The sequence below is a fragment of the Festucalex cinctus genome, chromosome 18 (assembly GCF_051991245.1).
Source record: "Festucalex cinctus isolate MCC-2025b chromosome 18, RoL_Fcin_1.0, whole genome shotgun sequence".
Lineage (NCBI taxonomy): Eukaryota > Metazoa > Chordata > Actinopteri > Syngnathiformes > Syngnathidae > Festucalex > Festucalex cinctus.
The window spans coordinates 24,149,341-24,174,123 of record NC_135428.1 but is presented as its reverse complement, the minus strand read 5'-3'; the positions used below and the strand labels follow the sequence as shown (position 1 = coordinate 24,174,123).

At 42.8% G+C, this 24,783-nt stretch overlaps 1 protein-coding gene across 8 annotated transcripts in view; it reads right to left on the bottom strand.

Moving 5' to 3' along the window:
- dscama (Down syndrome cell adhesion molecule a) overlaps window positions 1–24,783 on the bottom strand; it is a 703,869-nt gene that overhangs the window by 114,182 nt on the left and 564,904 nt on the right. For all 8 annotated transcript variants that reach the window (XM_077504132.1, XM_077504133.1, XM_077504134.1 and 5 more), the window contains one exon: window positions 1,587–1,685. In XM_077504132.1, the coding sequence (XP_077360258.1) occupies window positions 1,587–1,685 (99 nt within the window). The remainder of the gene's footprint in view (window positions 1–1,586; window positions 1,686–24,783) is intronic.

Genomic DNA, 24,783 nt, shown 5'->3' with positions numbered 1-24,783 from the left:
CTGGTTGAAGTGGCTGGGGAGAGGGAAGTCTGGGTTTCCCTCCTAAAGCTGCTGCCCCCCCGACCCGACCTCGGATAAGCGGAAGAAGATGGATGGATGGATGGATGGATGGTGTCAGTCGATTAAAATTTGTAATCGTAATTAATCGCATGACTTCAATAATGAACTGACGATTAATCGCACATTAATCGCATGTTTCATACTAGTTTATATATTTATATCTAAATTTACAATAAAATGTATGTTTTCCACCAAATTTAAATACGGTTTTATTTTTTAGTCATTGATAGAGTAATTTTATAACAACTCAATAAAAAAGATTTTAAAAAAAAATAAATATATATATATATATATATATATATGTATATATATATATATATATATATATATATATATATATATATATATATATATATATATATATATATATATATATATATATATATATATATATATATATAATGTACTGAACTGTAAAACCAAACCAAAGTGTGACTGATTTGTTTTAATCATTTTTCTGTCACTACAACATGGCATAATTGCATTTGTAAGACAATAGTGACAGCTCAGTGCATTGAACATGAAATAACTTGAAATAACACATTTTTAAAACCGTAAAAAACAAAACAGTCCCCACAAATATATGCATTCGCTGAAGGCTTTTATTTTGTTAAGTTAATTAGGATGTGCATTGTAAAATGACGAATATTTACTGCATAGGAACCAGAAACGACCGATGTGTTCTTTTCATATTAATAGCTCTGTAATTGTAAACAATAAGTAACTTGCGAGTTTCTGCACATTTTAAAATTGTAAAATACAACTTGACGCCAATCCCAATACATATATGGAGTATCATTTAATTTCTTACTGCAAAATTGTGTTATAGTGACTCCTTTTCATGACGTCTCATGCTTTTATTTTGTTTAGTTCTCTGATGCGCCATAACGCAGCTGAGGCCGCGCTACTGTTACAGCGAACACATCGACGCTTTCGCTTTCACCCTGATGAGATATTTTGAGGAGATGCTGAATGAATAAAATATGCCTCACATCTAAAGATAAATAGGCTTGGGCTCACTCCAACTGACAAGACGGGGTCCATTCGGCTCTTTACCCTCACGGGGGTTTCAGAGTGCTCATGGACACCTCTTAGTGCTCGGTGCTAACGGCTAACCGAGTGCGTTCTTTCAAAGCAAGGCACGGGTGGGAGTGGTGAGACACAGTCCAAATAGCTCCTCCACCCCACATTCTGCCCCTTAAACACTGTGTTTTAGCGCCAGTGCATTTCTCTTGGGTAGTTTTGACATGGACGTTTCTACTGCGTGGTGACTGGAATTCCCTAAGTAGAGGCTTTCCAAATAAGGAGCGGTCGTTAATCGAGCGTTAAAAAAATTTGCCCCGTTAAAGGCACTTTAAGTTAACTAGATAATAACGCGAAAATTTTGACGCCATTATTTTTTACACAAGTAATTGTACTTTTACTCAAGTAGAAAATGTCAGTAGTGGTACTTTTCCCATCTCTAGTTGTAAACCAATTTGTGCAAGTGACTCAAGGTGATGGTGACAATTCCACATATATCCAACCTCTTATGGAGCTGCCACCATTGTCTCCAGGTATCCAGGACAGTGTGATGGAAGTTGCGGTTGTCTTGGTCACTGTGAGGCGAGGCTGGTCAGGTGGAACTGAAAAAGACAGACACAATTCTTTTACAAATGAAACAGGGAAATCATTTCCCCCCCATTGAAATGCAGACAACACAAAAATTCTGCAGCTTGTTGTGACTGTGTCATGTTTCGGTTCGGTGGGGTTGGGTTTTTGTTGTATTTTGGGGGACCCATGTTGTCTTTTGTCTGGTTTGTCTTCCTTGTCTCGTTATCGTTAACCTTGTCCACCTGTGTTTGTCTTCCCTTCCCAGTATGTGTACCAATCAGTGCCCTTGGCCTATTGTGTTCCCCAGGTGTGTCTTGTATTACTGGATTTAGTCAGTGGTGTTCATTCAGTCCGTGTGGGACCATTGTCTGGTCCTGTTGTGTGCTGTCGGGTTGGTGTCATTGGTATTGCTGTTGTCAAGTCAAGTCCAGTGTGGGAAGAAAGGCGTTTTTGGTCTCCAGTCAACTTCCCACTCGTCTTCGCCACGCTCTGTCACTCACGTCACCCTAAAGTCCCCCCTCGTCTTCATCACATCCAGTCATCCACGTCACCCTCAAGTTTTTCCTTGTCTCAGTCCAGTTCCTCATCGTCAAGTCATTGTCTCGGTCCAGTCACTCACGTTCAGCCAAGTGCCCACGTTCAGCCAAGTTACCCCATGTTCAGCCAAGTTGCCCCACGTTCAGCCAAGTTATGTCAGTGTAATGCAGCCAATACGCTGGTATGCGCATTGCATGCTGAGATCATTATGCTACGGGAAAGAGCTTGACGCTAACAACTACAATACACAGTCTTGAGAGAAGCTGAGAACATTTTTCTAAAAAACATTACTTTATTTTTCAAGTTTTTATGTCCATACGCTTGTGATGTCGCGGATGGACAGTTCCACACTGCTCTGAACGGAGGATTGCTTTTGATTTTGATTACTCCGATAGTTTTTTTGAGAGTGCTGGATCTACATTTGCGGAACAGTGTTGATTCAACCCAGGTTCTCTGAGTGATGCAAGGCAGAGCTGCAAGCATCTTAATGCTTCATCTTGAATCTTCGTGGAGATTCACGCCTGGACCAGATAAGATTGAAACTGCACAGCAACACATACAAAACACAAAACACGTACATACTACCCGGGTAGCACAACATAACACCACACAACACATACACACTGAACTAACGGACGAACATTGCATTTATCGTGCAGCGTAAAGCGGTGAAGGGACAATTTAAGTTTGTTTTCTTGTGTTGGGATTTTGATAAAAATTGTAAATACTGTTTTTGAGTTGTGTTTAAAATAATTACATTTTCTGTTTGCCTTTTCACACTAACTTGCCCTTGCTCCTTGAGTCGAACCTGAGATCAGTAGGTTATTGCGGTTGCAAAGCAATATTAATTATTATATGTACATTTCACAGCGTTACATATACCTACGTTACATACACAAGGTTAATGTATCATTGAACACAAATGTTTTGTTATTGTTATATAATTTAGTGATTGTTCCATACCTGACTTTTTTTATTTTTTGTGCGTGTGAATTTGTGTAAATTTATACTCATTAGTTCACCTAAAGCCAAATAAAAATCCCATTACCCTTCACCTTAACGGATACTTCAGAGTCTTGCCAGAGTCGTGAAGTTCAGAAAGTCAGGAGACCAGAGGAAAGGTCAAAGGAAAGAAAGATGAATCAAAGTGAAATCCAGCACCAACTAAACAACATCTGCCACCCACATGGTTACAAAACCAGAATCTTATGCCAACCCCAGAAATCTCTAAATTCCAACAGATTAAGGAGATCTCAAGAGACCAGAGGAAAAACTAAAGAGAGGAAGGAGGAAAGGATAGATTAAGCAGAGTGAGGTCCACAGACACCAGTATCCACTGATTCAATGAGCAGTGGGAGGGAGAAGCGAATTCTGTTTGAATTTCAGTAGATGCTGGTGTGATGGGTCTGGCATGCATAAGGACCGCCACCAAAGAGGGGAGCCGTCGACTGCGGCCCAGCAAGGTGAGCACAGCCCCCCCAGTATCCCCCAAGCCGTGGCAGCACCAAGGCCCAACCCCCCACGCCTCTCGGGTAGCCACCGGCCTGGCAGGCTCCCATGGCGCCCCTGGCAGGCCCCCACGGCGCTGGTTACTATTTTGCATTCGAGCCAAAAACACATGTGGGTTATGGTCAGAAAACACTAAAGCTGGAACTGAGCTAGACCAAAGGTATACTTCAAAGTGTTGTTGTTGGGCCAGTAATAATGCCTCTTTTTTTCTATGGTGCTATAATGCAATTGGTGTTTATTTAATATTTTGGGCACTACAAAGGAGAGTTTTGGCAGCATTGAACACTGACTGAGCTTTCTGACCATTGAAAAGGTAACCTTGCCAAACTAGTAAGCGGGGCAACAACATCAGAAAATTTCTGACAAAATGCACAAAATAACCAAACATCCCCAGAAAACGACGGAGTTACCGGCAGGTTTGAGGTGCAGGGAATTCAACAATGGCCTGGAGCTGCAACAGGGCGAACTTGTCCCTGACCAACCTAAACAGGTAATAACGGCTTTGCCAAACTGTCATTTGGCGAGGCTAAGGGTCAACAAGGCGGTATGCAAACTGTCAACAATTTCACAAAGCAAACTCAAATGCTCAGTCCATGTCTGTGAATAGACCACTATGTCGTTGAGATAAACCTCACAGTTTCTAACGCCAAAGCACCGTATTCATCAGCCGCTGAAAGGTGGCTGGTGCATTCCGCAACCCAAAGGGCATGACAGCGTACTGCAGAAAATAATCGGGTGTGACGAAGGCGCTCATTTTAGATGCCCGTTCGGTCAGTGGAACTTGCCAATAGCCTTTAAACATGTCTAATTTTGTAATATACTTAGCAGAACCTACACGTTCGACAGTCATCCATTCGGGGCAGCTGAAACGAATCAGGCTTGGTGATTGCATTAACCGTACGGTAATCATTAGGGGTGTTAAAAAAAATCGATTCGGCGATATATCGCGATACTACATCGCGCGATTCTCGAATCGATTCAATAATCAGCAGAATCGATTTTTTTTTTTTTTTTTTTTTTTTTTTTTTTTTTTTTTAGGATTCACACCTTGGGCATGGAAGAATGTTATATGAACGGAACATTAAGCCTTAATATTTTATTTTAATGCTGTTTAAACATGAAACAGATTACAACCTCTATAAGACTGAAATTTCACCTAAATAAATAATACATTTTCATATAAATCTTACACTCGACAAGCATACTGATTAGTATTTTCTAAATTTGAATGAAAAAAATCGCAAGAATCGACTTGTAAATTCGTATCGGGATTAATCGGTATCGAATCGAATCGTGACCTGTGAATCGTGATACGAATCGAATCGTCAGGTACTAGGCAATTCACACCCCTAGTAATCATTACAAAACCGTGGTGTCAGGACCGACTTTGGCACAAGCAGCGAAGGGGAGCTCCAAACACTACAGCTTGGGACAGCAAAACCGTTACCAATAAGGTACTCTACCTCTTTTTGAATCACAGTAAGTTTCTCCGGATTTACACTATAAGCGTGCTGTCCGATAGGCTTGTGATTTTCCACCTCAATGTTATGTTTCAATACACTGGTTTGCGACGGAACATCGCCAAACTAACTTGGATATTCCTGAATGAGTTCACTAGTATTCAAGCGAGCAAAATCAGGGAGATGAGTTAAATATACATATAAATATGAGATACAAAAAGGGCACTCAAAAACAGGGACGACAAAAGGCGCTCCGCTAGGGAGGAAAACAAGGGGCAAACTAAGGGCGCAAGACAAAGCAAGGCAAGGCATCAAACAAGGACTGTGGTACGAGGACTGTGAGGACGCTTCCATGCACTGAGATGTGACACTTCGGCATTGAGGGGAAAATGCAGGTGGCTTTTATTGTCTGGGTTGATTGGTAGCAGGTGGTGATGATCATGGGCGGGGACCGGTAATCAGTGAACTGCAGGAAGGGCAAGTGACCTGGGGTGAGGGTAGAGTTAACACTTTCAAAATAAAACGGGAACATGACTATAAAAATAAAAGCGTGAACCGCCACGCTGGTGGCGGCGTGACAGTACCCCCCCCTCAACGGCCGGCTCTCGACGGCCCAGGAATGTCAGGGTGCTCTTCATAGAAATCGTCGATGAGGGAGGGGTCCACGATGAACCGGGCGGGCACCCACTGCCTTTCTTCTGGCCCGTAACCCTCCCAATCCACCAGGTATTGGTGTCCCCGGCCCCGCTTCCTGACGTCCAACAATTTCCTAACCTTATATACTGGACCCCCCTCCACCATCTCCGGAGGGGGCGGCGCAGGCTCGGGCGGGACCAGGGAACTGTCCTGGACTGGCTTGACCTGGCTCACGTGGAAGGTGGGGTGGGTGCGGAGGGATCGAGGCAGGCGAAGGCGCACGGCGGCAGGACCTATGGTTTTGGCGATTGGAAACGGCCCCACGAATCTTGGGGCCAACTTGGGACATGGTACTTTGAGATGAAGGTTCTTTGTGGATAGTGTTGAATTGAGTAGATTGAGTAGGGTCAGATGAAAAGCCATATCATGTAAAATGAGATAACAAATTAATGGGCTAGACTCAATTCTTAGTTAGAGACCAATTGGTGTCTGTAGGATTGATAAATATTCTTTGGCCTCTGGGTGTAGTTCCTCAAAGTAACCACCAGATGCCGCCAAACCTGTACAACTAAGCCACCCACTCAGCATTGCCCGGATAATTCCATATAAGATACAAATTGAGTGTAAATAAATGATATCCTGAATTAAATAATAATACACAACACAATCTATATTCGACAATTGTTAACCTGATTTTTGGATCAATGTTTGTAGCACATTGAAAGCCAACTATGAAGTTTTGCTGTCTTTTCTTTTTTTCTCTTTTCTTTTATTTATAAGTGATACTGTCTTTTATCGCTGATAATATTGCTGTAACTGCATTGAAAAGATTATCTGTATGTATTGTTTGATTTAACAAAGATATATACAAGATGTGCAACAGAGAACTAGAATTAACCTGTTAAGTGCCGTGAGAGAATTTGGGATTTAACATGTCATGTATATACATGTTATTCATGCTTGCTTAATTAATATATCTATGATGTTATTTATTTTAACGTTCATCATTGTCGAATAGAGCTGAAGACCTTGACATATTTTCATGTATGACTCATCATTCAACGTTGTGTATCCATGACACATTTGTAAAGAATGTATGACTTCATGACTCATCTTCATGGCTCGTCTGTGGAAAATTACTGAGAATGAGTCCCAACAAGTGCGCTTTGATATTTCTGGAGGCGGAAGGACATTCACGGAAGAAGTCAGTGGTCTGACCCAAGGGGATAAAAAGCCGTCACCAGCTGCGATCGGGGCTCCTTTTTCTTCACCCTGCGAGGTCGGTAAAGAGTGTATTCTCGAAGAAGGATTATAGCTGCCTGGGATTTTTTACGAAGGACTTGGATTAGCTGACTGGAATTCTTCTTCTCTGATTGGTAATGTACAAATCTTTTAGCAATAATGATGTATAATAGGAAGATATGAATGACTAATTGCGTGTTAGGGTAGGGGCCATTTAATACACTCTCATATCTTTAAAATTATTTTTGCCAAAAACATCTTATTGTCAATCAGGTCTTAAGCTTTTCCGAGAAATGATCAATCTCAGAAAGCTCTTGTAAAAGGTTTATATTATTCTTAATTTTCTGTTTTTATTTTATTTTATTTTATTTTGATTGATTTAAAGTTTTATCATTAAATGTGATTTTGATGATTTATATTGGTTATCTTTTATTGTCAATAAAATTGTTTAAAAGACAATTTTTGAATCAATCATTTTATTGTTTTGTTTTAATCTTTATTTTATTTATTTTTGGTTTTATTTTTTTTTGGACGTTCTATAAGTCCAAATAAAATGATTTAAAAACTAATTGTGATTTAATTAGTTTGTTTGGTTTGTTTTAATTTTTATTATATTTATTTTTGGACGTTTTATGAGTCCGAGGTCGTTTTATAAGACCTTATTATTTGTTTTTGATTTTATTTTTATTTAGGACGTTTCATAAGTCCTTATTTGTTTTTAATTTTATTTTTATTTTGGACGTTTCATAAGTCCTTATTTGTTTTTGATTTTATTTTTATTTTGGACGTTTCATAAGTCCTTATTATTTGTTTTTGATTTTATTTTTATTTTGGACGTTTCATAAGTCATTATTTGTTTTGATTTTATTTTTATATTTGGACGTTTTATAAGTCCTTATTATTTGTTTTGATTTTATTTTGGACATTTTATAAGTCCGCATTAATATTAATTTTTCCCCTCTTCGAGGAGGACAACAGTAACGGACGTTTGGGAGAAGGTAAGTGCATTTGAATAACCTCTAACCAATGCTTCCATCTGTATTAATAAAGTCAAATACTCCAGCTTGATATGTAACAAATCCGTATGATTCTAACAAGGATTATTAAATTACTAGGTCAATAACAAATGCAAACAACTCAGAGAAGTGGAGCTGCCAATATAAGTGAGGTGTACATGCTAGCATTCCTGGGCTCTGTGTGTGTGGTTACTCACTCAGGATTGATAGGTGTATGAAAACGGATTGGCCTCATGATAAGAAGACAGTGAACAAACCTAGGTGAATCCACTTTGATATATCGGCTTATTTAATTCCCGTCTCCTCACGCTGACGCCTTAGAGCTGGTGAGGAAAAAGGGGAATTCCTAACCCTTTAGTTGGAGAGTCGACCAGGACATATTTCCCGATTTAAGTCCTGCGGGTAAGCGGAAGTTGACATGTGGCGCCCATAACGTGGGGCTTCGATTGACTCATTTTTGTCAAAATCGGGATCGATCGAGGCCCAAACAGGAACCCGAGTAAGCGCGGCTCTGAGCGGAGGGCACAGTGCTTGGAGCTGATAGCGAACTCGCTGATAAATTGTCATGTCATACGACCCTGAGCTAACACAAAATAGTCTCTTTGATGAATAGTGTTTCATGGAAAAGAGCTTCTTTAATTGTGAAAATCTAGTGTGATTTTTGAGTTGAAGTTGATTGTACTATTTTGTGTTAAAGAAACGGTGACTGGCTCCCCCAGGAGACTTGCACTCTAAAAGAGGTTGAGTGTGAGAAGACCATTCAAAGTGAATGGGCTTTAACAGCGACCTGCTGCTTTGGTCAGCTGTGAAGGTACTGATAGTGTACTTGGCAGAGCGCACTGCGCCGCGCTTTCCTGAGGGAGGGGCTGAGTCAAGGGGTGGTTCAGGCCAGTCCACAAAAAGAAGGAGGGCTTGAACAGTTAGAGTTAATGTTGAGAGGCTGCTCGGAGAGAGGCAGTCTCTTCTAGACTTGTGATGTTAAACTATGGTTTGCGCTATTTAGGCTTGCCATATTGGGTGCGGTTGCCCATTTTATTGGTTTGTTATCTCAGGTATCCATTTGTAGCAAAACTACCATACTCTTTGCTTAGTTATTGCAGGGTGCCTGAAAATATTTATAGTCCCTTTTCTTGGATAGCGGACTCAGTGTCAGAGGCTGACGCTGCAAACCTAACCCTGATTCCCTGTCTCTTGCCTTTTCTCCTGGAGTTTTTGAAAAAATGTTAAGTTTTCGGTTCCCGACAGGAGTGTCCATTGGCACAAGAAGAAAGTCGTCGAGAACCAAGGAGAAAAGGTAGGGGTTTCCACTAGACTAATGTTCTAGTGGAAGCAGCCTTTTTCGGTTCCTGACAGGAGTGTCCATTGGCACAAGAAGAAAGTCGTCGAGAACCAAGGAGAAAAGGTAGGGTTTTCCACTAGACTAATGTTCTAGTGGAAGCAGCCTTTTTCGGTTCCTGACAGGAGTGTCCATTGGCACAAGAAGAAAGTCGTCGAGAACCAAGGAGAGAAGGTAGGTGTTTCCACTAGACTAATGTTCTAGTGGAGGCAGCCTTTTTCGGTTCCTAGTAGAGGTGTCCATTGGAACAAGAAGACATCCAGATCCCGGAGAAGAGAAGCGGGAAGGATTACAACCGACCCGAAAGGACAACACACCCCACCGTTTGAGAGAGGACATCCGCCGACGAGTAAAGGTAGGAAACCCGAAGGCGGTAGTCCCGATAGAGGTAGGGGCAACGTACACGGGTACGGAGCTGAGTAACCAGGAGCTAAAGTACGTCCCGGAACCCAAAGCGCGCGGGGAAGGCTTCGGAAATAGATAGCTCCACTCCTACAATAAGAAAGCAAAGCGGGCTATAGAACACGCTAGTGAAGTAATGGAAAGAATAATAGGGAGAAATGGGAGGGGAAAGCCCCCCAGCCCTACAGAGGGGGTAGCAGGGTTAATGCCTGCACCCCATCCTCTAGAACAACCAGATATACCAGTAGTGGTTATGCTACTGGGCGAAGGTGTAGATCGATGGCCACCAGGAGCAAGAAGGCACCTGGAAGTAAACAACCCTTCAATCCTTCCGACGGACCTCGCAGCTGAGGTGGAAAGGTCGGTGAAGGAAACGGGGGTGTTTGTGAGTGAATTTCCCGAAATAATGGGCATAGCAACAGTAGTGGTAAACCACCCCCAAGAGGGATGCACCTCTGGGACGGTGGGCCTTTGGGTCCACTGGTGGACTGTGTTGTTGGATGTGTATAACGTAGTGGAAGTAGTTAGTACCGGAGTCCAGTGGGACCCGACGATAAAAACCCTCGCTGAGAAAATGCAGATAAGGGTGGAATTAGCGAATCCCAAGGGGGCTGAAGCATTAAGCTTCAACCTCTGGGAGCAATCGGGATTTGATCAAAAGCAGAAAGAGTTACAAAAAACGCGGAAAAGGCCAGCTGAGGCCGTTGGTGAAGAGGGCTTTGTTGATATGGGCTCATGTGTCCATGAGGAGGATGCAGGAGCATCAGAAAATGAAAGCCCAGGAAAAATTGTAAAAATGACTCCCCAGATAAGAACGGCGCCCCTGGGTGGGCTGCCGGAGGAAACAAAAAAGGTTTCAATCGGGAATGGTGTAATATTGTGCCACTATGTGGGAAGCCCCTGGCAAATACGGGGGAGAGCAAGCTCCTGTTTCGACCGCGACTGGCGCTAACCCCGTTGACGAAGACCAAGACTCAACCTCATCAGAAGATGACCCGGGCAACCCCGGCCAGAACCCGAAAATAGTTACAAGACCAGTTAGTAAAAGAAAGAAAAATCCTCAACCTACGTTTGACGTGTACCAATCCTCAGCAAGGGTAGCTAGAGATCTTAACCTGGGATGGATCGAGTCAAAGGATGGGCGAAGAGCTTACGTACCCGAGGCAGGGCAAGTAAATCGCCCCTATCCACCTGCCTGGCTCAATAAGCTAGATAGTAAAATGCCTCTAACTATGCGAATAATTTATCGCGAGGCTATTAACATTTTACAGGCTCTGCCATATACCACATTATTAATTCACCAAGACCTGACTAAGAATTTCAGGGATGGCTACGTGGCGGTGGCACATGATTTTATGTTGAGAAGGCTTAAAAAAGCAATAAATAATAAAGCAAAATGTGAGCTGAGAGCCGACGATTACCTAAATTCAGGTTCTGATAACGATGGAGCAGCGGTTACTGTAACGGTACCAGCCGCCCCAAGAACCTCTTTGAACCAACAGTCCCAATATGTGACACAGCTGGGATCAACTACAATAGTACCAAACCCAGTACCCCAACCACATGACATGGAGGGGGAGGTGCAACAATTTAAGACCTTGAAGGAGTTGGTTCGCCAAAAAGGTAGGCTAGAGACAGCTAAAGAGTATTTAGTTGAGACATGGCCTATGATTAGAGACGCCCCAGGAGGAGATGGTGCTAAGAAACTATGGCTTCAGTACATCATCGCTAGCCCTGTCGGACCAAACGAAACACCACAACAGGTCTACGAAAGATGGGTGGACGGCGAAGATGAGGATGAAGATGCCCATATTAGCAGGGCTAGAGAGCAACTCAAAAGGGACGTTTCACTGCTAAATGTGTGGCACAAAATTAAGGAAGTTATATCTCCAAATAGGTATATCAAAGTGCTGCGGATGATTGTCAAGGACAGAGGGAACGAAGCTGTCTTTGTGAAAATGGCCCCAAATAGCACGACGCTGAAAATTGAAGCCTCCGTTAAGAAGTGGGATCGCCTAACTAAGCATAACGCTGAGAAAAGGAGAACCGGACCAGTCGCTAGTCGCACCCGAGGGAGCGAACAGCAGGTCCAGCAGGGAGCTCAGCAACCAGTTCAGACTGTCCCCTACGTGAGACCTCAGCAGCAGAGAACGAACTGGAATCAGAGACAGGCCACCCAGCCAGGTCAGCAGACGAGGCCCCAACCAAGACAACAGCCAGCAGTGCGAAGACCAGGTCCAGCATATATGCCCAAAGAAGAATTTGACAAACTGAACCCAGAAGAAAGGAAGGCCTTCCTCGAGGCTCGAGAGGCTGCAGCCTCCGGGGGGCCTGGGAAATAATGGAAACAAAGGCACGGGTCACCCTAGAAGGGGTTTACAGAATAGGGGATAACCTTTATGCTAAGGTGGAGGGAGTGCCCTATTTAGTAGACACAGGGGCCGAGGTGTCCATGACCCGTAGAGCCTTAAAACGAATCGGACACCTAAAAGTAATGGTAGCTGATGGCTCGATTGCCAAAATGCCGGTAGGGAATTGGAAGGGAATTGTGTGGGTGTTAGGACCATACAATTTGTTGACATTAAAATATGCAGAAGAAATGAAGATACCTAAAAATAAAAGGCAAGTTGCGAAAAAGAGATGGGAAAAACTAAAACCTAAATTAGTGAAAGTAGGCCCTACTAAAATAATACCCGACCAAGAATGGTATAAATCAGTAGATGTACCTGCCGTAAAAGCCCAACAAATCCAAGACAGTGTATTAACACTGGAAGGGAAAAAGAAATTAGGTGAAATTCTAGACAAAGCCGCCATCGCACATTTTAAGAATGATTGCGGTGATTTAGGCGCAAATTATGTGCATATTATAATTGGGGGGGTACATCCGCCAGTGAGGCAATATCCCCTCAACCCCGGAGCAGTGGCCGAAATGGAGGTAATTGTAAAAGAATTATTAGCACTTGGCATTATTCGTGAAGAACTAAACCCTATTACCAATAGCCCAATTCAAGCTGTTAAAAAACCTGAAGCGGTAGGAGGGGGATGGAGGCCAGTCATTAACTTTAAAGCTCGAAACAGCCGAACGGTGGCTCACCGAGCGAGCCTCATAAACCCCCAGGCGTCTTTAAAAACATTAAGAGTAAAGAAGTATAAATCATGTATTGACCTTGCAAATTGATTCTTTTCCCTGAGAATTGCCAAAGCATTACAAGGGAAAACGGCGTTTACGCATAAAGGAAAAGCATACGTTTGGCAGAGGTTGCCGCAAGGATATAAGAACTCCCCGAATGTATTTCAATCAGCTGTCTTGCATATTTTGGAAGGTCTCCCAGTCACAGTTTACATCGATGATGTGTTCATCGCTAGTGACACGGAGGAGGAACATTTGGAGATTCTGCAGGCCGTAATTGAACGAGTGACGGAGGCAGGATTAAAACTAAATCTTAAGAAGTGTCAGCTGGCCAGGTTTGAGGTAGATTACTTGGGATTCCAAGTGTCTGAAGACTTGGGGCTGTCGCAAGCGTATCGAGAGAAAATAGAACAGATTTTGCCTCCAACGTCCGAGAACGAGCTACAGAAAATATTAGGACTATGTAATTATGTTCGAGATCATGTTCCGTATTATCAGAAATTTGCGAGACCCCTTTATGCCCGATTGCGTAAGAATCCTAATGAAAAGAAAACAAAAGATTGGCCTTGGTCAGCTAAAGACCAAGAGAATTTAGAAGGGCTTAAAAACGCAGTAAAAAATGCTATACGCCTCGAACCGAGAAGCTTGGAAGTCAGGTTGGTTGCCGAGCTACAATGTGATGAAGATAATGCGATGGTAAGTGTTAGTAATGAAGGTGCCGGCTTAGTGACACTATGGACTTATACTATAAATAATGTTGAGAAAAGGTTTCCCCAGGAGGAGAGAGAATTAGCGGTTCTTGCTAAATATTGGGGAACATTAAAAGACCTAGCCCAGGGACAAGGCATAAAAGTTGTTACGCAGAGTCAAGTACATCGATACCTGCGTAAAGACACACTAGAAAGTACTAAAGCAACGAATGTGAGATGGGGGAGGTGGGAAGATATCCTGCTTGACCCTGACCTAGAGATAGGACCAGCAAAATCCATATCTAAAAAACAGGCGAAAACTGTAAATAGTGAGGAGAGACCATATGAATGGATTCTATATACAGATGGATCCAAAAAGGGTGAAGACCAGTATGCCCACTGGGGCTTCATCCTGAAACACAATGGTAAAGAGATATGCCGCAGGAAAGGTCAGACTCCTGGCAGTGCCCAAGCAGGAGAGGCTACAGCGGTGTTAGAAGGATTGTTGGAGGCCATAAGATTACACGTGAGTCGAGTAAGACTTATAACCGATAGTCACTATTGCGCCCAGGCACTCAGAGAAGATTTATCCATTTGGGAAGAAAATGGGTTTGAAGGGGCGAGGAGTAAAGAAATCGCTCATGCTGAGTTATGGAAGAAAATAGCCGAGTTAAGGTTAAATATGACTATCGATGTTGTTCACCAGAAAGCCCACGTCAAGGAGGGGGCTCACTGGAGAGGAAATGATGAAATAGATAAATACGTCCAAGAGAGAAGATTGGTAATTGTAGGAGCAGAAAAATGGGACAATACCCCCAAAGGAGGAAAAGTGGTCCCAGATGAGTTTGTGTGTGAGGTGACTAAGGCCGTACATGAAGCGCTAGGCCATGGAGGTGCCTTGCCCACAAAGAGAGAGCTGGAGAAACTGGAACTTTGGATCCCAGAAACGAAAATCCGTTCAGTTATACGAAATTGCGAGTTGTGTAATAAGTATAATGCAGGACGCCGAGGGCAACGAGTGGACGGATTGACGATTAAAAGCACTGTTCCATGGGCATCAGTTTGCATGGACGTAGCAGGCCCCATGGGAGTAAACGGCACTAAAGGTGAGAAGTATCTTGTTGTGCTTGTAGATTCGATGTCAGGACATTTTGGATTAAAAGCGGTACGTAATGCGAATGCTAATAGCGTACTAAAAACACTGGAAGAGGGTTGTATGTGGTTAGGCATACCGAGAGAGTTAAGAACTGACAATGGAACTCATTTCAAAAACGCTACAATAGACAGGTGGTGTCAAAAGTGGGGAATAATAAGGACTTACTCTCCGCCTTACACCCCTCAAGCTAATGGCGTGGCTGAACGAACCATTGGCCTAGTTAAAAGTTGGCTCGGGAAAAATGCTAATGGAAAAGAATGGAGTGAAAAATTGGTGGAGTTGGTCAAGGACTTGAATGGGAGGAGCAGAGCAGATAGACCTTCCCCTTCAGAGGAATTAAACCAGCGCCCCTTTGTCGCTCCTGAGGTAGGACGAATGCAAAGTACAGAAAACACTCAGAAAGGAAAGTGCCCATTTCAGGTAGGACAGAGAGTGGGGATAAAATCTCATGGTCCATCTGATAGCCAGGCAGTAAAAGCAAAGTATGACCGATCTGACATCATTGAAGAAGTTTTAGACAGAAATACAGTGCGATTAAAAAAGAAGGGACTCCAAGGGGTAGAGCAGCTAAAACCAATGCCAGTTAATTCAGCCTAAAGCTAAGGAGTAAGACAAATAATTAAAAGATGGAACAAGCCACTCCGCCCTTTGTCAAGCTCGTTATGGTGAAAGGAGCTGTCATCGTGCGGAGGACTGAAAAGGAAATAATGGTTGGTAGGGCATTTAATCTTTGGATAAATGCAATAAGAGGATATATTGTTAATAGAGTAGAAGATTTTAGTTGGCAACCGGCTATCTTGACCTGCATAATTTGTAGTGGAAGCGAAGAGTCGAGGAGCCAGTGGAATGTGGAACAGATATCCGACAAAGGCTGGTTGGACGAGCTTAAGCCGGATTTGAGCGAGGTAGGCACGGCTAAGATATTTGAAATACAGGTATGTGGGTATTGTAGAATAAAGAGCCTACCTAGAATAAAAGTGCATGTTCAGTGGGATTTAGCCCCGCAAGAGAATACAGATGCACAGTATTGTAAATGTATGTGGGATGGAGAGAAGGTATTGTATTGTCAACATTGTTGGATGAGAATGGAAAGAGGTTCACTGATAAGAGCTGGGGAAGCCGAAGGGTGGCAGTTAACTAGAGCGGAAACCCCGATAAAGTCGCTGAGTTCCGATTTGCTGACCTATTGGCCGATGGAGATAAACGAGAGGACGTGCGACCCGAGATTTCAGGCGCTGCTTTACAACAACTGGCCGCCAGAAGGAGGTGAGTATCGCCCGGCTCCGCTTATTGTTGGCTCGGAGGCGACGCCAACTCTAATATATGTTGAACCTAAGTGTGTAGTTGAACCAGGGGTACCCTGGGCCACAGTAATCAATGGTGTGTTAGCCCGAGGGGATATTCCGATGGAAACATTACCTGACGTCCCACAAGAAAGGGTAATAAATATTAGTAGTATGTGTAGTAGTAATGTGTTAATGTACGCTACATTGGATAAAATGGAATATAAGGCTAAAACAGCAGTAGTAAGGGTGAGTCCAGTGGTGTCGCCTCAACAAGATACGAGGTCTGACACAGGATACTGGATAAAAGTAAAAATAATGATGGCCATGAAACCTTATGAGGGTATATACTCATTGGGAATGGAAGTGTCAATGAGTACGGAGGAGGAGGCCAAGCGGCTTCACCCCAAATGTACTTTTTATAGGGAGTGCCATAGTAGTGCACAGATAAGAATGTATAGTGGTAGAACCTATAGAGATGAAAAGAGTGAAAAAATAAGGCCTAGTGGTAATGAGAAGATGATGGCATTAGCTCAGGTGGCCACAGAAAAGCTAGAAAAACTTAATGCGAGTTCATTAAGTGAGGGAAGGCTCGGGCAAGAACGAGTGACCCATGTCAGGGGAAAATCTGACCTTAGAGGTCGCCCAAAGAAAAAATGGTGGCAAGGATGTCCATACCCGGGTTGTACCGGTGAAGGACATGTAGTCGGCGACCACAAAAGACATTGGTCGCTACGTGGATGTCCTAGTTTTAACGAGGCAAATCCATGTCAGTATAAATCACCTAGATGGAAGGAATTAGTGAGAAAGTGTAGAAAGGCCCCTCATTCCGTTTTTCCCCAGGAGGAACAGATGGAGATGGGTAAAGTATTGGAAACTCCAGCCGCGAGGTCAAAGGCGGAATGGAGGGAAGGGCCAGACATGATGAAGATAATTGGTCAGAAGATCAAAAAAGCTAGGGAAATTGATTATCAATAAATTAAGAAGGGAAAAACCCCCCCGCCTATTTTAAAAGAAAATAAGTTTTTGTAAAAAGATAAGATAATTGTGTAATGAAGGCCAACCCCCAAGAAAAGGAGGAGGAGCTAATGAGATATTAAAACGCAACAGTCCTTAAAGGACAAGACCAAAAGAAGAAAGCATGAAACGGAGCTACGAGATGGAGGAAGAGCAAGGTTGTAGCAAGCTAGTAATACTAGAGCTAAGCTCTAGTACTAAGCTAGAAGACCCACCGGACACAGTTGATGAACAACCTAAAGCTATTAACCGCCAGCGACAAAATTGGAGGTATGGAAAGGTTTTGATAACTATCAAACTTTGTTTTATGGTAATATTTTTGATATATTATTTGATGAGACAAAAATCTAGCATCGCTAGCACAGCCCCGATTAATCCCCTCGACCTAGTAGAAATACGGTATGGCACCACTAAAATAACCAATCAGACGTGCTGGAAGGTAGAAGTGAAGCATGTATGTGAAGAATGGAGAAGGGAGAAGGGAGCCTGCGGTGCTGGAGAGGAAAAACCCTGTGAGGTAGAATGGAGAAGGGAGAAGATAGCAGTAATAAATTCCTATCTTCGCACCTTTAACAGCACATATTATAATGAAACCCTAGAGGTCTTGAGAAGAAGTATTATATATCCTGCGAAATCAAAAAGCAAGTGTGCACATCCAGTGATTTTACGAGTTGATAACACAACAAGCGACTTTACAGTCAATATTACCTTGTTATGTCTGGAGAAGCAAGAACAAAGAATCATCAGAAAGAACTGGGTCCAGATCGGGAAGGAGGAACCTGCTTGGTACTTCAACGAATATTGTGCAAGACTGCCAGATGCAACAGGTGGATACTGGTTGAAGACAGACCATGACGCCCCTGACTTTACCTACCCGGCGGCCCCACGGAATGACACCTGTACCGAATTTCGCCCGGCATGGGAACGATGTTGGAACTGTATAACCTTTCGGTGCGAGGAGCCAGGGACCAACGGGACCACTGATTACCTGCCAGGTACTCCTACTCCATCATCAGGTAGGTCACCTAAATTTCTTAAATTACGTCGGTTTGCAAAATTTGAAAAGCCTGTACCAATACCACAGAAGAAATTAGTAATAACGCGACGGCCAGGATGCAAGTTAATGTTAGAAAAGGCCCAGTCGTATAATAATAGCCATTGTGATTGGAATATGATGAAATATTGTTTTGAGCCCTATCATATGTTTTGTTATGCAGATGAGGGTAATAGAATTACACTCTCCGATATAGGGCTTAGGGGTGATGTAAATTTAATCCTGAGTCCCTTTATTAGATTATATGCCGGAAATGTATTAGATCAAAAGAAAATAGAAGTGAAACATGAAGTATGGCTAAATGATTCCTTTCCATGGATATGGAAAAGAGATACATATATATTGAAATCAACCTTTAATAAAACTTTGGGAATAAATGTGTTAAAAGTAGTATGGGCACGGATGTGGGCTCAACGTATTCCTACACCGGATGATTTATATAATGTCCCAAAAGGGGATTTTGATAAAATTGACCAATGTGTAGCATTGAGAATGTATAACAGATTGCATAGGAAGGAGTGGATAAGTGGAATTTCACCACGATGCCCCTTGGTGGAGACAGGAACGCCACCTTTGACTCATTGGATATATAACTGTACAGGGTTGAACACAAACCTAACGATTAAAGGAGTGCTCCAAGCATGGAAAGAAGGACACACGAGAGATGAGAGTAAGACGTGGTGGGGGCTCAATAAAGATGAGATGGTTCAGGATGTGATACCTTGCTTAGGAGAGTCGGAGAATTATTGGGTTAAATATCAATATATGGCGACGGTGTACTCTAAAGAGAACGATATTTGGCCTGACATTGAAAGACCAGCCTTATATGCTAATCCAAGACCATGGGAAATGTTGTGTAAGGGGGGAGAGTCCGTGAAAAATTTTAATGAATGCACAATTGTATTAGCACGTATACCCTGTTATAAAGTCTCCCGATTTCAGAATTTTTGTAATGTACGTTATCGCGATGAGAATTATGCCAACTATGAGGGGGCAGTATGGATCAAGGATAATAGTAATCAATGGATCCGGAGTCAAGCTGCAGGTAGAGAATATTGTACGCGATGGGACAAAGATCATGACTTATCCAAAATGGTAGGATTAAGAATGATCCCCAAGCCTCCTGACTCTATTATGCAGATCTTAGAAGGTCACGCATTTAGGATGACCCTTTGTAAAGGGGATATAGTTATAGGGTTTGATTGGCTGGGATTTAATAAAATTTATGGCCCTGGCACATGCCACGAACCTGCTGAAAGATGGCTGCATTGTGGACACAGTGACGAATATGATCATAAGGGGGAACATGTATGTACTTGGTATGAGAGGATAGGATTGGCAATAAAAGGTGTAGTAAAAACTGTGGCCACTACAGCCGTGGAAGTTGTAGAAGATGTAGCAGAGACGGCGGTTATTGGGATAAGTACAGGGCTGTATGGTTTATTATATGATGTAGGACTATGGTTCCTGCTAGTGTCAGGAATTGTCCTGTCAGCAGTTATAGCTGTTGCAGTTATCAAAAGAGGGATCTTGGCATTATCTACCCACCGAAATTATAAAGAGAAAACCTTACCAAATAAGGTTAAAGCTCAGTTATTGGCCAACGAGCTGCAGAAAAAATGGGGGGGCCGACTAAGGGGAGATTATTGAGAAGTGAGGATGGGCTTCAGAAAAGGGCGGGATCGATCCAATTATAAATAAGACGCCCTAGCCCTGACTTCCTCACTTCTCACTGAAATCTTTTGGCGGAACAGTAACCAACAACTAACCATGGCTTGTAATGCTTTGGGTAAAGGTATTATTGGAAGACCAGGCGCCCTTCAAAACGTGAGTAATGAAGTGGAATATTGGATAATTTTTATAATATGGCTTTTTTATTGTTGTGTCGGATATAGCGAACAACTAAGTTAGTAGTGTGGGGAATAATTTTAATTCTCCTTTGGTTATGTCTGGTCGACCACTTGGTTTTAGTAATTTGGGTTTTTATCTATGTATTTTTTTTTTTACTCTCCCGCCAAGAGGTTCCGCTACTCGGAAGAGCGACCACACCCTCGCTCTCCCGTAGTAGAGGTGTTCCGCATTGATGGAGTAGATGCGGATGGAAACTTAGACCAAGATCAAAATGTATATATTGGGAGCCGCAATATTTTAGGTTTCCCCCAGGTCTAAGAATTGTCGAATTTTGGATGTGTGTTTAACAGGATAACCAGGATCAGCCGCAGTGTGTCTTCTGTGGAAGTGATCTCCTCACATCCGCTTGGGTGGTGGGGGATGCTTACTACGGACATTGTTGTTATCCGTTGCCCGCAGTGGATGAGGGTAGAGAAATGTGGCTCATACCAGACGGGCTTTTTCTAAATTTCGTCAGTGATTTTTTCATTGATATCCAGTGTGGTTCCTGGATATGGCCTGGCTTTGCTGACCTCGCGGGCTCAAGTAAGTTGGAAGGTTTGGTTCAAAGTCGCTTGAAAGAGATACGTTATTATTTTAACGTTGAGGGTGAATTTATCGGGGGAACTTTCCCTTTAATGCGCATGATATGGCGCCTGCCTGACGGTGCTCGGCGCTTGACTTTCAACACCTTGGCTGGCTTCTGTGTAGCCGCCACTCCTTTGAAACAGGTCGGATCCAATCGGGATGAGTGGCCCTACGAGCCTGTAACGCCCTCCTCGCCCTTCCTGGACCGGGTTGACGAGCCTGGGGAACCCAGAGCCGCCCGACAGAATGTTCCAGTTGGTAAGGTTGTGCCACTGTTGAGATCACCCTCCCTCACGGTTACATCGACCACTGATGACCTGGAGGGTGTGCAAGGCGAGGATGGGGGTGGAACGGGGTTATCTCCCTCCCTGATGATAGGTGAACTGGGCCTGTGGTCTCCTCTTACTGATCCTCCGTCCGACTCCTTGCCTTCTGAATCCCCGGTGTCTCCGTTGCCGGATGACACAAGGGGGTTGAATGCAGGTGACTGGTTGGAGCTGGGGGCTTTTGCGGTTGATCAGTTTGGACACCATTGATCTCTAGGAGGGGGTGTTGAATTGAGTAGATTGAGTAGGGTCAGATGAAAAGCCATATCATGTAAAATGAGATAACAAATTAATGGGCTAGACTCAATTCTTAGTTAGAGACCAATTGGTGTCTGTAGGATTGATAAATATTCTTTGGCCTCTGGGTGTAGTTCCTCAAAGTAACCACCAGATGCCGCCAAACCTGTACAACTAAGCCACCCACTCAGCATTGCCCGGATAATTCCATATAAGATACAAATTGAGTGTAAATAAATGATATCCTGAATTAAATAATAATACACAACACAATCTATATTCGACAATTGTTAACCTGATTTTTGGATCAATGTTTGTAGCACATTGAAAGCCAACTATGAAGTTTTGCTGTCTTTTCTTTTTTTCTCTTTTCTTTTATTTATAAGTGATACTGTCTTTTATCGCTGATAATATTGCTGTAACTGCATTGAAAAGATTATCTGTATGTATTGTTTGATTTAACAAAGATATATACAAGATGTGCAACAGAGAACTAGAATTAACCTGTTAAGTGCCGTGAGAGAATTTGGGATTTAACATGTCATGTATATACATGTTATTCATGCTTGCTTGATTAATATATCTATGATGTTATTTATTTTAACGTTCATCATTGTCGAATAGAGCTGAAGACCTTGACATATTTTCATGTATGACTCATCATTCAACGTTGTGTATCCATGACACATTTGTAAAGAATGTATGACTTCATGACTCATCTTCATGGCTCGTCTGTGGAAAATTACTGAGAATGAGTCCCAACAAGTGCGCTTTGATATTTCTGGAGGCGGAAGGACATTCACGGAAGAAGTCAGTGGTCTGACCCAAGGGGATAAAAAGCCGTCACCAGCTGCGATCGGGGCTCCTTTTTCTTCACCCTGCGAGGTCGGTAAAGAGTGTATTCTCGAAGAAGGATTATAGCTGCCTGGGACTTTGGATTTTTTACGAAGGACTTGGATTAGCTGACTGGAATTCTTCTTCTCTGATTGGTAATGTACAAATCTTTTAGCAATAATGATGTATAATAGGAAGATATGAATGACTAATTGCGTGTTAGGGTAGGGGCCATTTAATACACTCTCATATCTTTAAAATTATTTTTGCCAAAAACATCTTATTGTCAATCAGGTCTTAAGCTTTTCCGAGAAATGATCAATCTCAGAAAGCTCTTGTAAAAGGTTTATATTATTCTTAATTTTCTGTTTTTATTTTATTTTATTTTATTTTGATTGATTTAAAGTTTTATCATTAAATGTGATTTTGATGATTTATATTGGTTATCTTTTATTGTCAATAAAATTGTTTAAAAGACAATTTTTGAATCAATCATTTTATTGTTTTGTTTTAATCTTTATTTTATTTATTTTTGGTTTTATTTTTTTTTTGGACGTTCTATAAGTCCAAATAAAATGATTTAAAAACTAATTGTGATTTAATTAGTTTGTTTGGTTTGTTTTAATTTTTATTATATTTATTTTTGGACGTTTTATGAGTCCGAGGTCGTTTTATAAGACCTTATTATTTGTTTTTGATTTTATTTTTATTTAGGAAGTTTCATAAGTCCTTATTTGTTTTTGATTTTATTTTTATTTTGGACGTTTCACAAGTCCTTATTTTGTTTTTGATTTTATTTTTATTTTGGACGTTTCATAAGTCCTTATTATTTGTTTTTGATTTTATTTTTATTTTGGACGTTTCATAAGTCCTTATTATTTGTTTTGATTTTATTTTTATATTTGGACGTTTTATAAGTCCTTATTATTTGTTTTGATTTTATTTTGGACATTTTATAAGTCCGCATTAATATTAATTTTTCCCCTCTTCGAGGAGGACAACAGTAACGGACGTTTGGGAGAAGGTAAGTGCATTTGAATAACCTCTAACCAATGCTTCCATCTGTATTAATAAAGTCAAATACTCCAGCTTGATATGTAACAAATCCGTATGATTCTAACAAGGATTATTAAATTACTAGGTCAATAACAAATGCAAACAACTCAGAGAAGTGGAGCTGCCAATATAAGTGAGGTGTACATGCTAGCATTCCTGGGCTCTGTGTGTGTGGTTACTCACTCAGGATTGATAGGTGTATGAAAACGGATTGGCCTCATGATAAGAAGACAGTGAACAAACCTAGGTGAATCCACTTTGATATATCGGCTTATTTAATTCCCGTCTCCTCACGCTGACGCCTTAGAGCTGGTGAGGAAAAAGGGGAATTCCTAACCCTTTAGTTGGAGAGTCGACCAGGACATATTTCCCGATTTAAGTCCTGCGGGTAAGTGGAAGTTGACAATAGCCATACCTTTTGGCCCGGCTGGTACTGAGGCGCGGCCTTCCTCCTCCGGTCAGCAGCTCTTTTCACCCTGTCGCCTTGATGCTGTAGTGCCAGTCGAGCTGCTGACCAGATTCGGTGACATCTGCGGACCATGGCGAGGACCGAGGGCACTGAGGCTTCCTCCTCCAGGTCCGCGAAGTAAGGAGGATCGTAGCCGTGAACACATTTGAAGGGTGTGATTCCTGTAGCAGAGGTGGGTAAAGAGTTATGTGCGAGTTCGACCCAAACCAGGTTCTTGCTCCATGTGGACGGGTTTTGGGAGACCAAGCATCGGAGTCCGGTCTCCAGCTGCTGGTTGAGCCTCTCAGCTTGTCCGTTGGCCTCCAGGTGGTAACCTGTGGTTAGGTTCGCCTTTGCCCCTATGGCTCTGCAGAACTCCCTCCAAAAACGAGAAACAAACTGGGGACCGCGGTCCGAGACTATGTGCTGCGGGAATCCATGAATCCTGAACACTTGGTCGATCATGACTTCGGCGGTTCTCTTGGCTGAGGGAAGCTTGGGTAATGGGATAAAGCGGGCCATCTTTGAAAAGCGGTCGACAACTGTGAGTATTGTGGTTTTACCATGTGAAGTGGGAAGTCCAGTAACAAAGTCCATTGAAATTTCGGCCCAGGGTCTTGAGGGAATCGTAAGTGGCTGGAGGAGACCCATCCTTGGTTGAGTCGATACTTTATTCCTGGCACAAACTGGGCAGGCCTTGATGTATTCCTGCACCGAGGTTTCCATAGAAGGCCACCAGAACCTCCGGGCGACAGCGAACAGGGTCCTGCGAGTACCTGGGTGACAAGACAAACGAGAGGTGTGTGCCCAATGGATCACCTGGGCTCGTAGGGCCTCTGGAACGTAGAGCCTTCGTGGTGGGCACTCCTTTGGTGAGATGGTGTCTTGGAGAGCCTCCTTGACCTCCTCTTCTATCTGCCAGGACATTGTCCCTATTACGCAGTCTTTAGGCAGGATGGGTTCAGGTTACCGAACCTGAACTGTGGTATCAGGGTCATGAATTCGTGAAAGAGCATCTGCTTTGACATTTTTGCTTCCGGGTCTGTAAGTCAAAGAAAACGAAAATCTGTTAAAAAAACAACGACCACCTGGCCTGTCGGGGGTTCAGTCTTTTGGCTTGACGAAGGTACTCCAAGTTGCGGTGGTCGGTCCAAATGATGAAGGGGTGTTCAGCGCCCTCCAGCCAGTGCCTCCACTCTTCAAGGGCGACCTTGACAGCCAGTAGTTCCCGGTCTCCAACGCTGTAGTTGAGCTCGGCCTTGGAGAGTTTCCGGGACAAAAATG